Source organism: Stigmatopora nigra, chromosome 7 (genome assembly GCF_051989575.1).
Source record: "Stigmatopora nigra isolate UIUO_SnigA chromosome 7, RoL_Snig_1.1, whole genome shotgun sequence".
NCBI classification, from domain to species: domain Eukaryota; kingdom Metazoa; phylum Chordata; class Actinopteri; order Syngnathiformes; family Syngnathidae; genus Stigmatopora; species Stigmatopora nigra.
The window spans coordinates 5,393,001-5,410,191 of record NC_135514.1 but is presented as its reverse complement, the minus strand read 5'-3'; the positions used below and the strand labels follow the sequence as shown (position 1 = coordinate 5,410,191).

General features: G+C 37.8%; 1 protein-coding gene across 7 annotated transcripts in view; it reads right to left on the bottom strand.

Moving 5' to 3' along the window:
- oxr1a (oxidation resistance 1a) overlaps nt 1-17,191 on the bottom strand; it is an 83,858-nt gene that overhangs the window by 1,718 nt on the left and 64,949 nt on the right. For 6 of the 7 annotated variants that reach the window (XM_077719989.1, XM_077719988.1, XM_077719993.1 and 3 more), the window contains 9 exons: nt 16,321-16,505; nt 13,761-14,413; nt 10,844-11,003; nt 9,656-9,821; nt 4,178-4,258; nt 3,473-3,598; nt 1,295-1,447; nt 1,129-1,224; nt 17-90 (listed from right to left, as the gene is read on the bottom strand). In XM_077719989.1, coding sequence (XP_077576115.1) covers nt 17-90; nt 1,129-1,224; nt 1,295-1,447; nt 3,473-3,598; nt 4,178-4,258; nt 9,656-9,821; nt 10,844-11,003; nt 13,761-14,413; nt 16,321-16,505 — 1,694 coding nt within the window. The remainder of the gene's footprint in view (nt 1-16; nt 91-1,128; nt 1,225-1,294; nt 1,448-3,472; nt 3,599-4,177; nt 4,259-9,655; nt 9,822-10,843; nt 11,004-13,760; nt 14,414-16,320; nt 16,506-17,191) is intronic. The other variant, XM_077719992.1, reaches the window with a different exon arrangement.

Sequence of the window (17,191 nt, the reverse complement as noted above, 5' to 3'; positions counted from 1 at the left end):
GCCAACGTCAACTCACCTTCCACCACCAAAAGCCAAGGAGTCCATATCTCCCTTGATGAAGAACATGTTGTCACCTGTCCATTTGTACACCTGTTGGAGACACAATACCAGATGATATTGCGTGACATCCTTGTTTAAATAATGAATTAAAACTCTTTGAAGACTTGTTAAACCCACAATAACAATGGTGACATCTGAATAAACATCAGCTTTTGGTGACAAATTCATACCCGACTGCTACTAAGTTTGGAGGATTTACCGTATTTACTCGCATATAAGCCACACCCTTAAAATAGTTGAATTTTACAATTTCTTGCGTATAAGCCTCCTCCTGATTCACAATTTATACCTCCACATTCCGGGTTTCAAGAGAATACAAATGTGTTAGTTTGAAGGGAAAATCTTTGCACGTGGTATTTTTGAGATACTGGTTAAATCAAAAGCACATCATTAGGGTCAATATCATAAGGAAGTTAATATGTCGGTCTTTGTAAATGGTAGGGTGAACGTTCCGCTAGGTTCATCGCGATAAGTAGCGTGTCGGCAAGAAATGAAACCAGTCAGTCAAGTGGTCAGGGTCATGCAACATTTTGTGCATAAATAAGGCGCTCCAACTGATTGGGTGCGACGTCCATTTTAGAGAAAATTTTACACCTTTAAGTGCGCCCTATGGGGTGGAAAATATGGTACTTTTGTTTCATTCATTCGTGTTCTGAAGTCTATCCCAGCTAACTTTGTGGAGAAGGCAGGGGGACAACTTGAATCGGTGGCCAACCATTCACATACACACTCTCGGGGCAATTTAGAGTGTTCAATCAGCCTATCGTGCATGTTTTTGGGATATGGGAGGGAACTGTGGTACTTAGAGAAAACCCACAGAAGCCCGGGGAGAACATGCAAACTCCACACAGTAGTCTATGGAGCGGGAAGTTTCTGGCAACCCCTGTGATCCTAGCACTCGAGGATAAGCGGAATGGACAAATAATGGACATCAGTAGGTCTACAATGAAAGGACAGTGGGTGTATAGATTTAGCTTCTCACTGCTGGACTTTTGAACAAGGTGAAACACATGATAAAATATTAGTGATCTTGAACTCCAACACCAAGCATGAAAGGGTTTTTATTACCTCAAATTCTGGATTGAATGTAAAGAGGAAGGTCTCTCCTGTGCCATAAAAGCCATCGCTAATTTTAAAGGGCTCTGAGGCTAGGGCACCAAAAACCTAGACAAAAAGATAAGCCAGGGTGAGTTATGTTTGAGTGAAATAACACGACGCTAACCTCAAAGCATACCTGTCCGTCACTGTCCTTAATGACCATCAGCACAGGGGTGTCCTGTCCTTGCATGGCTCTGTAGAGCGTTTTGATGCTCATGCCATGTTTGGTTGTGCCAAAGGCAAGCGTCCATGGATAACCGATGGTCCGTGGTGGGAGATTCTTCGCAAGCTAGGAGTGAAAATAGGAGGCAGAAAAGAAATGAAACACTAAAAAGGCCAGTGACCAATGCTCAATTACATCTGCAACGACCTTTTCACACCATCTGCCATTTAAAGAGGAGTAACATGGCTGCATACAGATATAAGATATCCCTAGAGAGGGAAGTACACCACCACATGAGCAAGTCTCCTTCTGCTGAACGACTGGAGGTCGATGTTACTAGAGAAAAGGCTGACGAATGCATATAACTAACAGTTGGAAAAAACTAAATGAAAATACTCTCTACAGTATACCGCAGCACTTATACACAGTATTGCACAACAGCATCTAAACGCAGTGTTGACTTTCTAATAGTTCATCAGTCTGTGGCCTCTTCTTGTTGATTCAGCATTTTGTTTGTGGTGCTGTAATGAGCAGATGAAGGTCCACTTGGCTCAGCTCTGCGCTGAGTAACATCCTTGGGGTGATTACAGGAAGTCGCATATTGGCAATCTATCGGTCAAGGTGCCAACTGGGACTCATTTAGATATGTGCAAGTGTGTGTGTGTAAGCAAAATGCCTGCAGGGCCTACAACACACATGTAGCACCACTCATAGTGAGTGACCTTGTATCTCAAGGCACCATTGGATAGTAAATTTCTAGTACCAGCATTCTCAGGGTAATGTGGATGCTCTGCCAAAATAAACTAAATTAGGAACACTCTACAAGTGCTTAGAAAGTTAACCATTCTCAGTATTATTTAGACTAAAGTGCAAAACCTACAGCAACTATTCAGTCAAAATGGTCAGTTTTTTTTGGTTTCTGCTGCATAGAGTAAAAGAAATGTTGCTGGAATCAATTGATACATATTATAGTTGACACTAAATTTTAACTTTGGCGCAGCAGGTTCCAGAATTCATGCTGTCATGTCAGCAGTGTTGTTATTGCTGTCAAAACTGTCCTCTTGCTTTCTTCTCAAAAGGTGATATTAACAATGCTGACAATAATCTGGAACTAGCATCCACAGAATTCCAAAACAGTTGCACCGAGGGCAAGTGTTTGATCAATTAAAAAGGTTTCAAGGCGTAATGTGTATGTAATATTACACTTTGTTGAAGACTGACAGCTCTTTATCACACCTGAAGAGAATATGGAGAACTTCCAAAATAAAATGAAAGCATTTCCCTTGAAAATCCTGAACCGCCTCTATCAAGTTTGGCAGTGGCCCATGAAACCCCTTAGCTAATGTAGCTAAACAGTATAAAACTCTCCTAGTCAAGACATTTGTAGTGAGCCACAACATCAAGTGTGTTTATGTGGCTGAACCTTTAGCTGCACTTAGACAGTCCTCGAAACTGTTAAGTCAATAAGCCTTTAACGATATGGGTCCAATTAAAACAATCGAGCCGTCAAATAGGACTGGGGCTAAACAAGTAGGGAGAATAATGCAAGTGCATCAAAAAGAGCAACTAATTTTGCGATGGAAATGTAGCATAATTATTCAATGAACTCAACAAAAATAATCTAATAGTAGCACCAACATAACATTGGAAACAGCCAACATACAGCGCAAACAACTGTCAGGCTGAAATATGTTATACAGTGTTCCCCCGCTACTTTGCGGTTCTGCTATCGCGGACTCAGAGCTTTGCGGATTTTTTGGGGAAAAAAAAATACAAATATTACATTGAAACAACATATTTTACAGTTTCTTTGTAATAACATGAATGTCACTCTCTCTACCCATATTCTATATGGTGTACTGTATACAGGGGGTAAAAAAATAATAAAAAAAAATAATAATAAAAATATTTTTGGAATTAAATTCAAATTAAGCATTCTTGAAGTGGAATCCCTACTTTGCAGAAATTCACTTATCGCGGGTGGTCCCGGTCCCCATTAACCGCGATAAGTGAGGGAACACTGTACATCCAAATTATGAATCGCTTGTTCACGACTAAATTGCAGTAACACTATCAGTAAAAGAAAGTTGAGCTAATATTTGTGTTTCAGAACTAATATTTGTGTATGTCAAGCTGTGACAAGTGTGGTACCTTCTCAATTTGATCAGCTTCTAGGAGATCACTTGGTTCTCTGAGGTTTGGTTTGAATGTGTCAGGCTCCAGTTCAGTTTTGATGGCTGTGTCATGCTTGGAGTTCACCTCCTCTTTGGTAGTGATCTACAAGAACAACAACAACACCCAGTCAGCGCATTGCGAGTCATTGAGGATGAACTTCCCAGATTCCAGAGAGCACTTGATTAACAGATGGGATGGCTTTCAGTTTGCCACAGTCACTTCAGCTACAGCTACTTTGGCTAGGAGGTAACCTACTCTTGAAGAATTCACTTCAGCTCATTTAAGGATGGACAAAGCTTTCCCAGAACACTTTTTGTGAGTTAAATATAAAAAAAGGACACACACACACTAGAAAAGAAAAAAAGCTAGATATTACTAGCTTCTGCACAGGCTACTTGGCAACATTAGGAAGGAATGCCTGACACACTTCTCTGTGCTCAAGTGATAAATGTTTTCAGTCAAGTACTCGGGAAGTTATGCACTATGTGTTTTTGATGTTTGATACGTTTCGGAAAATTTACTGAAATATTTTTAAATCAAAGCAATCACAGAGTTTGGTTGGCAATGAAGTTGTGTGCAGCAACTGTTCAAGTGGAGTCTAAAGGAATCTGTTGGCAGAGACAGGAGCAAGGCTGGGCACAATATATCGAGTGGGCGGGCAGACAGGTTTGTTCTGGGCACCTGAAGTCTTTTGCAGAGTGAGCGCAGATCTTCACTGTTTAGTGCATCAATCCGACGGTGGTACTCCGTCATTGAGACTACCTGGTAGTACAAAGACAGGAACATGTAGAACATAAAACACTACCAGGTCTTTCACTGGCAGTGAGGAAAGGTTTCTGAGGTTTGGACTTGGGGTATTTTTATTTAATCATTTTTGCATGTTTGTGTAATGTTTAAAACAGGAGCCTTTTAGGGAGGAGTCAAACAATGAGAAGGCCTGATAGTCTAACTTGACAACAAGCAAATAAATATTTGTTCAACTTGAAAAAAAGACAAGATGGGATTTCCAGTGTAACTTGAGAATGCTAACAGTGACGTGTTACCTAAAACAAACAGATTTTAATTTTTCTCATTATTTTATGATTTGAACTCACATCGATGAAGACGTTTACCGTATATTTCTAAACAAACAGAACTAAATATTTCAAGAAAAATTGTGATGGCAATATTTGTAATTATAGGTATATAATTTCAATTGTGGGTTAACACCATATTTATTGTACAGATTATCCAAGACATCCCTTTTTTACACAGTTAGTACAGTGCCTTGCGCAAGTATTCTACCCCCTTGAACTTTTCAACTTTTCGACACATTTCAGGCCTCATACATACCGTATATTCACAACTATAAGGCGCACTAAAAAGTCTTAAATTTTCTTCAAAATAGACAGGGTTTTTATGCTCGCAAGCCTTTGTGTCTAATACAGAAATAGCACTTGTTACTGAGACTGCGCCTTTAAACGGGGTGCGCCATATAGCTGTGAAAATACGGTAAAATAAAATAAAAAAAACTTTTTATCAAGGATGAACAAGTAGGACACAATCATGAAGTGGTACAAAAATTATATTTTAAACTTATTTACCAAATAAAAACTGAAAGGTGGGGCCTGCAGTATTATTTGGATACTTTACTTTCAGTGCAACAAACTCACTCTAGGTCTCTGAATGATCCAATGTTGAGTGATGATGATAAATGGAATCAACCTGGGTGCAATCATGTCTACGTACAAATGTGCCTGCTCTGAGAGGGTCCTGTTTAAAGTGCAGAGAGCATCATGAAGACCAAAGAACATACCAGGCGGCTCCGGGTTACTCTTGTGAGGAAGTTTAAAGTCAGATTTGGATACAAAACAAAAAAAATCCCAAGCTTTAAACATCTCAAGGAGCACTGTGCAAGCAATCATATCGAAAAGGAAGGAGTATCAGACCATTGCAAATTTACCAAGACCCGGCCGTCACTCTAGACTTTCATCCCAAACAAGGAGAAGACTTGTTTCACTCTGGATCATTTACAGAGATCTACAGGTGGGAAGGTCTGTTTATAAGACTACAGTCAGTCATACACAGCACTATTTTTTCCTTTTTGGAAGTGGCAAGAAGAAAGCCATTTCTCAGAGATATCCATAAAAAAAGTCTTGTTTAAAATTTCCCACAAGCCACCAGGAATGACACCAAATATGTGGAAAAAGGTGCTCAAATAATATTTCACGCTTCAGATTTCAGGCTTTATTTGTTAAAATATCCAATAAATATAATTCCTTGATTGTATCGCACTTGTTTTCATCATCAACCTTCATGATACATCATGTGCAACAAAATTTAAGAAAAGAACGGGAAAAAAACTCTTTTAGACACTGCTATAATGTGAGACAACAAAGTGAAGATAGTTATCTTGGATTAACAACAAAAAAAACAGCACATTATCAAGAACTGCATGGTCCTCCGAAACTGATGACGGCAATGAAAACAAAACTGATCAGATATGCTGCCATGTGATGGACAGCAACAATGAATGACGTGCAGAAATTTCTGCTGAATACCGCACTAGCTGTGACAAAAACTATGCTCGTGCGTGACAAAACTATGCTAGTACAAATAATTCCAACCTGGATGGTTTCTGCCATGGCACATGCACTCTAATACTGTGCATATACAAAGTGCAAGTATGGCAAGCTGGTAGCAACCAACATATACCATCACAATCTGTGCGCAGAAGGTTACAGTATAAGCAAAGCGGAGCTCTGCAAGTAATAAATTAGAAATCCAAAAAAAAATTCAGTTGCCAAATAACTTGGAAACTAACCAATTTCAAAAGAAAAATGCAAAACATGGACATATTTTATAAAAAAACAGCTATCAGAGCAAGTAAAGATTAGTAAAAACAAATAAAAAAAGGAAGAGCTGTTGAATACAACGATGTGACATTAAAATAATAGGAAATAGGGTTACAATCTAGGTTTTTTCACAACACAAAAAGCTCAAGATTGAATTCTGTTTTGGCAATTTTATGCTCAAGACTGATTCCAAGTTGAGTTCAGTAAACTCCTCTAACATATATTTAATTAATTACTATTTATTTGATCAATATTGAGTCAATATAGACTGAACGGCAAACATAAAATTAAAATAAATAACAGAAAATTGCACGTAAAAATACTCCAACGAAAAACATTACATTAATCGTACTCCCAAAACTAATAAACTACTTTTATGCAACTATAGAAAAGAAAACACTGGATGCATGAACAAAAATTAGCATGCAAAATTCATATACAAATGCCTTAGGAAGACTGATAGACAGTAGATAGATTACGCACACCAAGTGAGAATGAACTAATTGTTTGGTCCCCATCCATAGACAAAATTCTAGTCGGAGAACTGAAGTATTTTATGTCAGACTGATTTGATCCATCTAAGCTCCTGACCATTACAATACGCATTCCAGAGTGAAGACAGATCAACCACTAAGCATGGCTTTAGTTCAACCATGTTACAAGCCATATGCTAAACTCCCCCAGCAAAGACCCCTTTGTTTTGCTACAGCCAGACCAAAATGTCACAATACACAACAGAATTTACTTACAGATCCTTTCAATTTTGGCTGCCAATTAGTAATTTCTTTGTTGGTCACAAGCTCTCTCTTTACAGTTGAAAATCATTGCAAGGAATTAACGACTACTAATGAAACAGGCATCTGGGTCTCACTTGAATGCACTTCATCTGATAACATTTTATTATTGATCGATTCAATTAAACTCAAGTAAATTGTTGTAGTTTAATGTTCAAATGAAAAAAAAACAACAGTGACTGGGGCTTATGCATTGGTGGTAAAAAAATAATGTTCTGTAGCTTTTTTATGTCATGCTGTGTCCAAGGCCTTTTTCTGTGCATATTCAGTGTTTGAGTAGATAAACATGACAGGTGCAATTTACTTTTTAAAAACAATGAATTACTGAAAATGATGGCGAGCTAGAACCTAATGTGAAAGGGCAAAACCTTCAACTGTGGCCATTTAATTCAATTTTAGAAAGCAACAATGAAATATTGTTTCGGAATCACTGCTGTAATATTTAACTGCTAGTAAATAGAACATTCTTAAACAGAGAAACTATTTCATTTATTTACATAGGTTTAAATAATTACAATATATTTATCAATTAGCTACTTATTTAATGAAGAGCTATGTATTCAGAAAATGAGAACAAAAGCATGGATTTAAAAGAGAAGAATGCTGATGATATTCTCATATTTATTTGAGTATAATGCACAAATGTACCAAAAATTCATACCATATGTGAATTAATGTTTTGTCATGGCGACAAGTGTTGAGGTACGCATTGTACTCGAATAAATGCGGAAACTAGTTTTGATGCAGAAAAAAAAGTTACACTCTGTTATTGTTGTTAAAGGTCACACAAGATATAGCAGATTAGTCATTGAACAACCAGAAATCATTAATAAAGCCTGGCACAATTAAGAAGTACAGTATACCGTGGACCAATTTCTGGATTTCAAAACGGGTTTGTTTACATGCGGAAGTCAATTTTGAAATCACTTCATGACGCCAACGTTTTATAGTCTAACACTTCACTGTCGACTAAGGATTATATTTTTAGATGTCCATTAAATGATTTAATTATGTTTCTGGAAGAGGAAATGGCAAACCAAAGACCACTTAATCAGTGCCCCGCAACATCCTATGGCAAACAAACAAACCCACACACGCAACAACAACAAAACAAGTTGATGATCATAATACTATTATTATTAGTAGCTTGATCTATAACTTTGCGAGTGTTTTCACGTCTGGATTCACTGTTATTATTGGACAGATGACGCGGTCCCGGCACATCGGCGACTACTACTTTCTTCACCCAGAAGTGAAGGACCCAAAGCCGGATATTTTGCTAGCCGGCTAGTTAGCTTTGCTAGCAAGCTAGTGTGGCTCGCAACACAGCCTACGTACTAACAATGTAGATTGCATATGCGTTTAGAAAAAAAACATGGAACATACGAGTGTATACTTAGGTGCAAGTCGTTTCTCTTGGCCCTTCGCCCTTCTAGAAAACATGTTCTTTCTTCCAGGGCAAGGTTGAAACCCGAAATTCACATCAAAGATGATCTAATTCCCAGTGTTCCCAGATTGGATGCCCGAGTCTTGAAGGGTCATACCCTAGCAATTTGACTGCCTGCCTAAAATAGATATTTTTTAAGAAGGGGTCCTCATGCGATGCCACTTGAGTGACATCCCTTAAAGCCAATTACAACGTGATAAAAGCTCAATTTACAGCCCATTGGCTAATAATATTGTAGGTCATGTAAAGAGTGAACATTTTAAAGTCGTATTAACATTTTAAAAAAAGGAAATGTAGGAAACATTTAGGCTGAATTTAGATTCAACTGGATCTTTAAAGTTAAATTATAATGATTAACATTATCATCATTATATTATTATAATTATTATTACCATTATTATTATTACATTGGATATATTATTACAATTATTTTGTTCCCATTGACAGGCCATTATTATTATTCTAGACAATTAACAATTAATTTACAATATAAAAAACTTAACATCTCTTTCTGCAAATCCCAGAGAGCTATAAATATCAAAAAGAAAAGCTAATCTTTGTAACATATAGAAATGATACCCTGGTGTAAAATCAGAACAAACTAAAAATTGAAATCAGCGTACGCTGGCCTCGATACATATAAAGTTCAGATTTTTTTCCCACAACACTTTTGTAAATATTGCAAAGTCATGCTGGTCGGACCAACAATAATGATTGTCACAACATATGACTCTACGAATCACTTACTGAGAATAGTAAACAATTGCACAAACATGCAAAACACTTTGGTTGGAAATTGAGAATGTGCAATTCCAAGCAAAGCAACTAAGTTCACATAAAATTTACAACCAAATCAAAAAAAGGATGTGGTTCGTACAAATGGAAAACAGAAGCAGTTTGCAAAACTTTACATTCACACAGAACATTGCACAATGGAAGCAAACTAACTCGAGTGCATAACAATTGATCTGACACAAGCATGTAGCTCACACTAAATTTTCATGGTTTCACAGATGATGGATTAATAAATAGTGAAGAATTTATTAATCCATGTCTGTGAGCTTGACTCAACAAAACATCTTACCTCCCATTCTTTGACGTTGAGGTCGGTGATTGGCTCATCCACAGAACCTTCGGACACCTCATACTTCTTGACAACCATAAATCCAGGCTCCTGTCCCATCCCCCTTACACCCTCACCATACATATCTGGGCTCCACTGCATGAAGAACACAAAAAGGTGGTCTGACCTATGGGGGGGCAAATGCAAGCAAAACAATTAGAGAGCCAAAGTAGAACAAAGACTTTCCCTCATCTATTACTTATGCAAATATTTGAGGGTACACGAGGAAACATAAGAAACAGAAAATTACAACTCGACGATACAAAAGATGTTCCCAATAGAATGCTTGGTTAGAGTTATCATGAAGTATAGAGACAGGATTTTGTGTTAGAATGATTTGTAATTTCTTAAAATTATTGAAAAGCAAATTTCTTAACCTGATGAAGAACGTGTTTCATGTAATCAAATATTTGTCATTCATTCATTTTATTCTGAACCCATCATGGCTCTTGTGAAGTGGTTCATAAAAAAAGAATGAATAAATTTCTTTTTTTTCTTTTTATACACAATTCATAAAAAAATTGCTATACATTTGAGACCCACATTTAATATGTCTAACTGAAAAGCCTAATAGCAGCAAGGCAAAAAAAAGACAACAACAATACAGATGCTTGTCTGATTCAAATCTGATTATTGGTCAGCCGAGCATCTTATAATTTATATAAAAATAATTTGTGCTGTCATAAATATTAAAGTAAATTTGATCATTAAAAGACTATTGAATCTGAATCAAAACCTGGCCCAATTATCACGTAAAGAATAGTTCAAGGTATTGACTATTTTGAAAATTAACTGGATAGGAGACTTTGTGGTCAACAAAAACACATGCTGTGCTGCACGTGAAGGAGAGTCCATAATTTATCTTCAGAAGGAAGGAGCATAGGTATAAATGATGTCACGTTTGTCACAAAATGGAAGCGACTATGAGCTGTGTCATTGTGGTTTAACATTATTTACTCTGTTAACAGAGAGCTAAGAAAAGCTTGATTTGCATATTTAAATTGTTTGAGCAAATGTGTTTTCTAAGGTTATCCACTTTGAGACAAAACCAGTGTCATGAAAAGTCATTTCTAAATGAAAAAAGACTGATATCAATGAACTCTTATTATGCATCCCCAAGCTTCAAAATCAAATGCTGCAGTGACTGACCTTTCCTGTGGCACAGCAAACCAATATTCATGCTTTTTTCCCTGCTGGGCATACTGTTGCATGGATGCACTGGCATTAGAAACAAATGTCTTCTTCATAGGCTTTCCCACCCGGAGACAAAGGAATTTGTGTGAGTAGCTTTTTCTCTTTTCAGTTGATCCTAAACGGGGAAAGGGAAAATGAGAAAAATTAAAATCAAAATAATTAAATATAATTAATTTGCTTTCGATAATATACATATAACAATGTGTTAATAAAAAAACAAACACACACATGACCTAAATTGTATTTTTAAAGAACAACTCCAAAGGAGCCGAATAAAGAACAACATTTTATAAATGTGGAGTCTCGTGGTCATGACGCAGTACAGTAAGATTTTTCTCACTTTAGACAATAATTTAGATTAGGATGCCACTAGCATTGCAGGGGAATTTATGGCAAGCTATTTGTTGGGCATGACGTATGATTCAAACTAGAGCTGGGCGTAAAAAGCTAAAAAAAAAGTGAAATCATTTTTTTCAATGATAATAAAAACTTTGAGAAAAATTCGATAATTTTAAACTTTAATTACACCCGACCACCACGGAAATGGGGGCACCGTTGCCAGAAGAATGCTAGCTCCAGACGAACGCTCAGGAGTGGAAGAATATGACAAGGATGCAGGTTTTTGTTATGATGTTAGCAATAGAGGTTAACACGAGGATGAATGCAAAAAGACAATAACACAGCCAAAATAAGTGATTATGAGATGCAGGACAACACTGAGCCACCTACTAAAAGATCCAAGTGAATTATCTGTGGCGTTTTGTTTTTTTTTTTTCCTGGTGAAAGAGCAGCCTTATTGAAAATGTCCTCATTTGTGGACAACCTGTAATATTTTTCTTACTTGAAATCCCATTTTGTGTAAATGATCAGAAAACTTTACAAAAATCTACATTTTTTAGGTTAAAATGGGTTCTGTTCATCCAACCTTAATCTTTTTTGTAAATAGCCATATGTGAGGTAAAATTACTAGTTCCTTTTTGTGAAGGTGAAAATAGTCTGCTAACCAATGGTGATGTCTCCAGTTGATTATTTTCTTTATTTGATATTGACACGCAACTTTTGGTTTGAAGGAAAATAACTACAGGTTTTGTTCCCTTACTTTTCATAGTGAAAGGAGGGAGTTATTATTTGAATATGGAGGGAAGAAATGTATTTACTTATTCACAGAAGTTTCACGTTTGAAACGATGTGACATTTTATTTACGGTTTATCGCTAAATTGGAGATTTCTTTTGCAGGATAATTACCTGGAAGAGGGAAAATGGAAAAAACAAAACAACGCAAAACAAACAAACAAAAACTCCCTGCTGCTTCCGTGGTTTGCTTCTTTCTATGGTATTAAAATCACTGCCCTACAGAGTCCAGCAAAAGTGGGAAATACAGCACCAAATGAGTCACCGTGGTTTCGAGCTGGGATACATCATCTGTGATTTGATCAGACCATTCAGTCAGCTCGAGGTAAACCGGTTCACAGCTCGGAATCAGAAGGCATCCTTTCACGAGAATAGTGACCCATTTGAGTTTGTATCCCACAAAAAACAAAGCACTATTGTACTAAGCTAAAGATGCAAAACAATGCTTTGGTAATTCCTCATCAACTGAAAAAGGGCAAATGCGTGCAACCTCATGCAATAACTCGAATAGCTACATGAACCTAAAGGCGACACAAACACTGCACGCTTCCCTTCCCTAATCCCTAGTACTCTGGTATTGCCTGTCGTCAACTATCATGAGCAGTGTTTCAACAAGATCTGGGCGACAACACAAGTTTTGATTTCGTATGACCGTTTTTGATAACATGGGTTTTATACAACTACTTTTTCATCTAAAGTATTTTCTTACCTATAGGGCATACTTAAAAGTCTAAAATATTCTCTAAAATGGTCGATGCGCCTTCTCTGTGCATTAAATTAAATTTTTGTATGGCCATGACTGATTGAGTGACTGGTTTTATTTCTTGCTGGCACGCTACTTATTGCGATCAACGCAGCGGATGTTCACCCTAAAAACAGCCTCCCTGTACATTCCAAGCATTACGGTAAATCCATTCATCAACATCCCAGGGCAGTCGCAAGACATTTGACTACCTTGTGATCACAGCGCTTTTAACCCTAAAAAAACACTCAATACTCAATGAAACTGCATATTAGAGCTATACAGGGGAAATGCCTGACGTGAATGAGAACACAATGCGGGTGTGAATGAAAATGGACTGAAACCATGGATCAAACACAATTTAACAGCCTTGCTAATGGATTGCTAACGGATGGGCAACATAGTGGTTGGGGCAGGCAGAGTAGCACGTGATGATTTGGAATGAAATGTCGATGGTGATATAACAGCCAAGAGAATCAAAGGCTTGGGAGTGATGCATGTCGCAAGTTACAATGGATTGTGGATGACTGGGGTCAAGAGTGTCAGCACTGTTGTTCGAGCTTTCGCCAAAAGCCTCGAATCAAGTTCAAATCTTGAGTGAATCTTGACGTCAATCTTGTGTTGAAGAACTTCATTTGTGTCTAGCGGATGTAATTGTTACACGAGGGCTGCATTGAACAGTATTGAAACATTTGTCCTCTATAACAAGTAACATTTCTGGGATTTTTTTGTTTTTTGTACTTTCCGAAAATAATGGGATGTTCTATCTATTCATGAATTTGATCAGTTTCTATTCATTGTTCCTTTCAAATCCAAGATCCCTACGGATATAAATGAACACGTTTTAAACCCATTGTTAACAAGTTACCATCTCTCATCACCAAAATTTGTGCCCACTGCTGATGGGAGTAGGGGTGCACAATAGTTTAAAAAAAACAATCAAAGAACAAGTGTCAAAGTTGAATTATTTTAGGGAAAAAGAGGAAATCTGTATTTACCCTGGGAATTCTCTGTGTTGTCCTTTTGACCCTCGTCCAAATCATTTTTCTCCACTGTCCCTTGTTGCATAGAGTCGGTTTTGGAGATTTCGGTCTCCTCGTTGGCATCCACCATTGGACTGGCTGTGACAGAAAGAGTGTCTGTGGCAAGTGGGGTGTCTGCACTTTGAGACCCTAGGCGAGAGGTGCTGCTTTGGCGCTGGGCCTGACTGGTGGCAGTGCTGGTAGTGGGTGTGCTTGGAGGCTTCTCTTCACTGTGCTGCTTGGATCCCAATGGCGACTGAATATTTGTTTCTGTGGCAGTGTCTTTTAATGTGCCCGAGGCATTTGTCGTTGGAAGTGCCTCAGGATGGCTGACTGAGCTTTCGGAATTACCGGGTGCCTGTCTGCCAGAGCCCCCTCCCTGAGTCACGGTTTGTACAGACTCCGTAGAGGCACCGGATGACTTGTCCAGACAGACCTCCTCGCTGGACGCTTGTTCTTCCTCTCTTATGGGGGAAAGCTCAGACTCCGTGAAGACGTCTTCTGAAATTGAGCCCTCTGTGCTGCGTGGGGCAGTGCTACCACTGTCATTGGCCCCTGGCTCTTTCAAGAGATGCTCATGGTCCTTCTGCTGGGAAGGATGTCTCTCAGATGGCAGAGGCTCCAGGTCACTGGAAAGACAGTGTAAAATGAGACAGGCAATCCTATCCGGGATCAATAAATACTAATGCCCTTATGACTTGAGCATTTTTTGACTCCACTTTCTGCCATAGATGCTCTACTGTTTCAATTTATGCAACTGGCATACAAACTATAACAATGTCACATGAAAATAGAATAACAGTAAATTATGCATAAAATGAAGGAGACAGAGGGAAAGATTGGAAACACAATGCAGTATATAAGCTCAGTAGTCCAGCCTTGACACAACCATAAGTTGTATAAGTTGCATTTTTTTGTGCTTTCCTTTAACTTGGATTACTCTTACTATCAATCTCTGTAAAGTGAATATCAGTATTGATTTATTCAATCAGTTGATATAACAATTCACTTGCACTTCCAGTCTATCATTTGAACACCCTTTTATATATTTGTAGTAAACTCAAAATGTTACTAGTAAACTTAAGAGCAACACTTTGATCAACATAGTAACTTGAAACTTGCATGATGCCACATGCTTCCTTCTATAAGGTTTTCAACCTAATCCTTTTTCTATCACCACAGACTTCAATAAAATTGCAAAATGGAGGAAGAATTTGAGTTTGTTCAAGGCGTGAGAAGATCGGGGCCTTTTTGAAGTTGGGGCAAAAAAATTGAAGGAAGTAGACATGAACTTGAAAATGAGTTTAAATAAACATAACGCCCTTTAAGTTGACAGGGCAATGACAATGAATAAATAAAAAAATAATAGCAGAAAAAAAAAATCAAGAAGTGAATTTGCGGTAAGTGAAGTCGCGATAACCGAGGGAAGACTGTAACTTCTCCATGGGCAGTATCTCCCAACCTGCTAAATACATCACTGGTCAGACTTTGCTGCCAGTAGAGGAAACAAAAAAAAAGGGAAAGACTCTAAAGGGCTCCGACACTATATTTATCCTTGCATAATTCAGGCTTAGACAGGATTGTAAGATAAAAACTGAAGCAAAAGGAAAACAAATGATTCCGTGGGAGGAAACATGTGATTCCACAGGGGCGGCTAATTCTTTCTACATACAGAGCAGGAATCTTAGCGTAGAAAGGTTAAAGGATAGTTAATTAACACTGGTATAATTGCATTTTGATTCTTGTTCTGGTAAACATGGGAAAGAATTAAACTGTCAATTGGATGTTGATGCAATCAGACCACCGGCACAGCGAGAAAACAAAAATAGAAGAATTTTGCCGTATTTTTAAGAGGGTCTCAGCAGGTGGTGGTGCTAGGAGTGTGGTTGAGGCGAACCACAGAGTATGGGTAGAAGAGTCAAAGTTTAGGAGCTGAGTATACCACATACTTAAAACTGACTGAAAAGCCAGCGAAAAGTAAAAATACTGCATTACAAAAATAAAACAAACAAAAAAACAGCACTATACAACCTTTGATATGAATGGAATAAACCCAACATTGACATAACCATGATATAATGGACCAACCATGATATAATGGAATTAGCAGTAGGGCTTTTTTAAAAGAATTTTAGAGAAACATGGTTCAGTTGTAAAAATGAATATCAAATTAGACCAAATTAGCATTTGACCTAAGCTGTCCTGAAGATCTTGGTTGATCGTAATGTGAAAAATTGTTTGAAGGTTTAAATCCTCGAGAAAAAAGTTGAACAAACTCATTCATTGTGTGTATGTGCAGTATATTAAAATGACTTTGGCTCTTGGGATTTCGAGATGTTTTTTTTAATGTCATGTTATTTGCTTAGTAAAGTGCTGTGGTTGTCGTGGAAGTGCTACATGAATAAACTGAAGCCCTTCAAATGCAAAGATTAATCCAGAAGGAAGAAGAGCAATGCAACTGGAATAAAGTATGATGCCTCTTATTTCATTATCTCATTTTCTTTCTTGTATAAAAATAACAGAAAACTTCTCTTACTCAGGCACAGTCTCTCTGATCTTGGGGTCAGTGAGCTCCTTAAAGATGGCGGCAGATTGGACCTCTTCTAAAGGGCACATGATACCATACTCCTCGCACCCATGGGCTTGAACAAGGGGGTCCATCCGGTGAGGATCAAACATGATGTTGTTGGGTGTTACCAGCAACACTCCACTGACTGAGCCCTAAAACATAATAAAATAAATAAATAAAACATAAACACATAAAAGAAAGAGGGGATTATAAAGAGTAATGTCAGGCAGAATTTATGGTTCAGCTGTGGGTTTGCCTTCCTCTACATCCACTCTGTAGACATAAAACTGTCGTCTCATACTCATTCACAGCGGGCGATCATATGTAAACGTTTTCTATACATAGGTAGAAACAGTTCAAGTTTTCTGAAATACGGCAGACAATAAAACCCCATGTACAACAGAGACCTGATCTGGAATCACTGCAGTGATCGACTGCAAGTGCCGACCACTTAAATGTCTTCATTTAGGAACTGAAAGTGAATCAGCATAGACCTGTATGTGTGTTTAGACAGGAACGCTGTCTCAACACACAGATGGCAGTGGCAGACGGATTGCTGAAATCTGTATAGCTCATGAATAGAAATCCAATTTGGGATCTCAAAATTTGACACATGAAGGAAATACGGGAAGAAAAAGCAGGAAAGAAAAAAAAACGTCAGCAGGAACGTGTCAGCAAGATGTAGCCTTCTGTTAGTCAGTTGAACAAAAGCAATAATATAATAAACACAATACAACTAAAATTGATCAATGACTAAAACATATTAAAACAACCGAGTATTTTAAATGGTAAATATATGCACAACCTGTCATGTTGCAACAAGTGAGCCCTGTCCTGA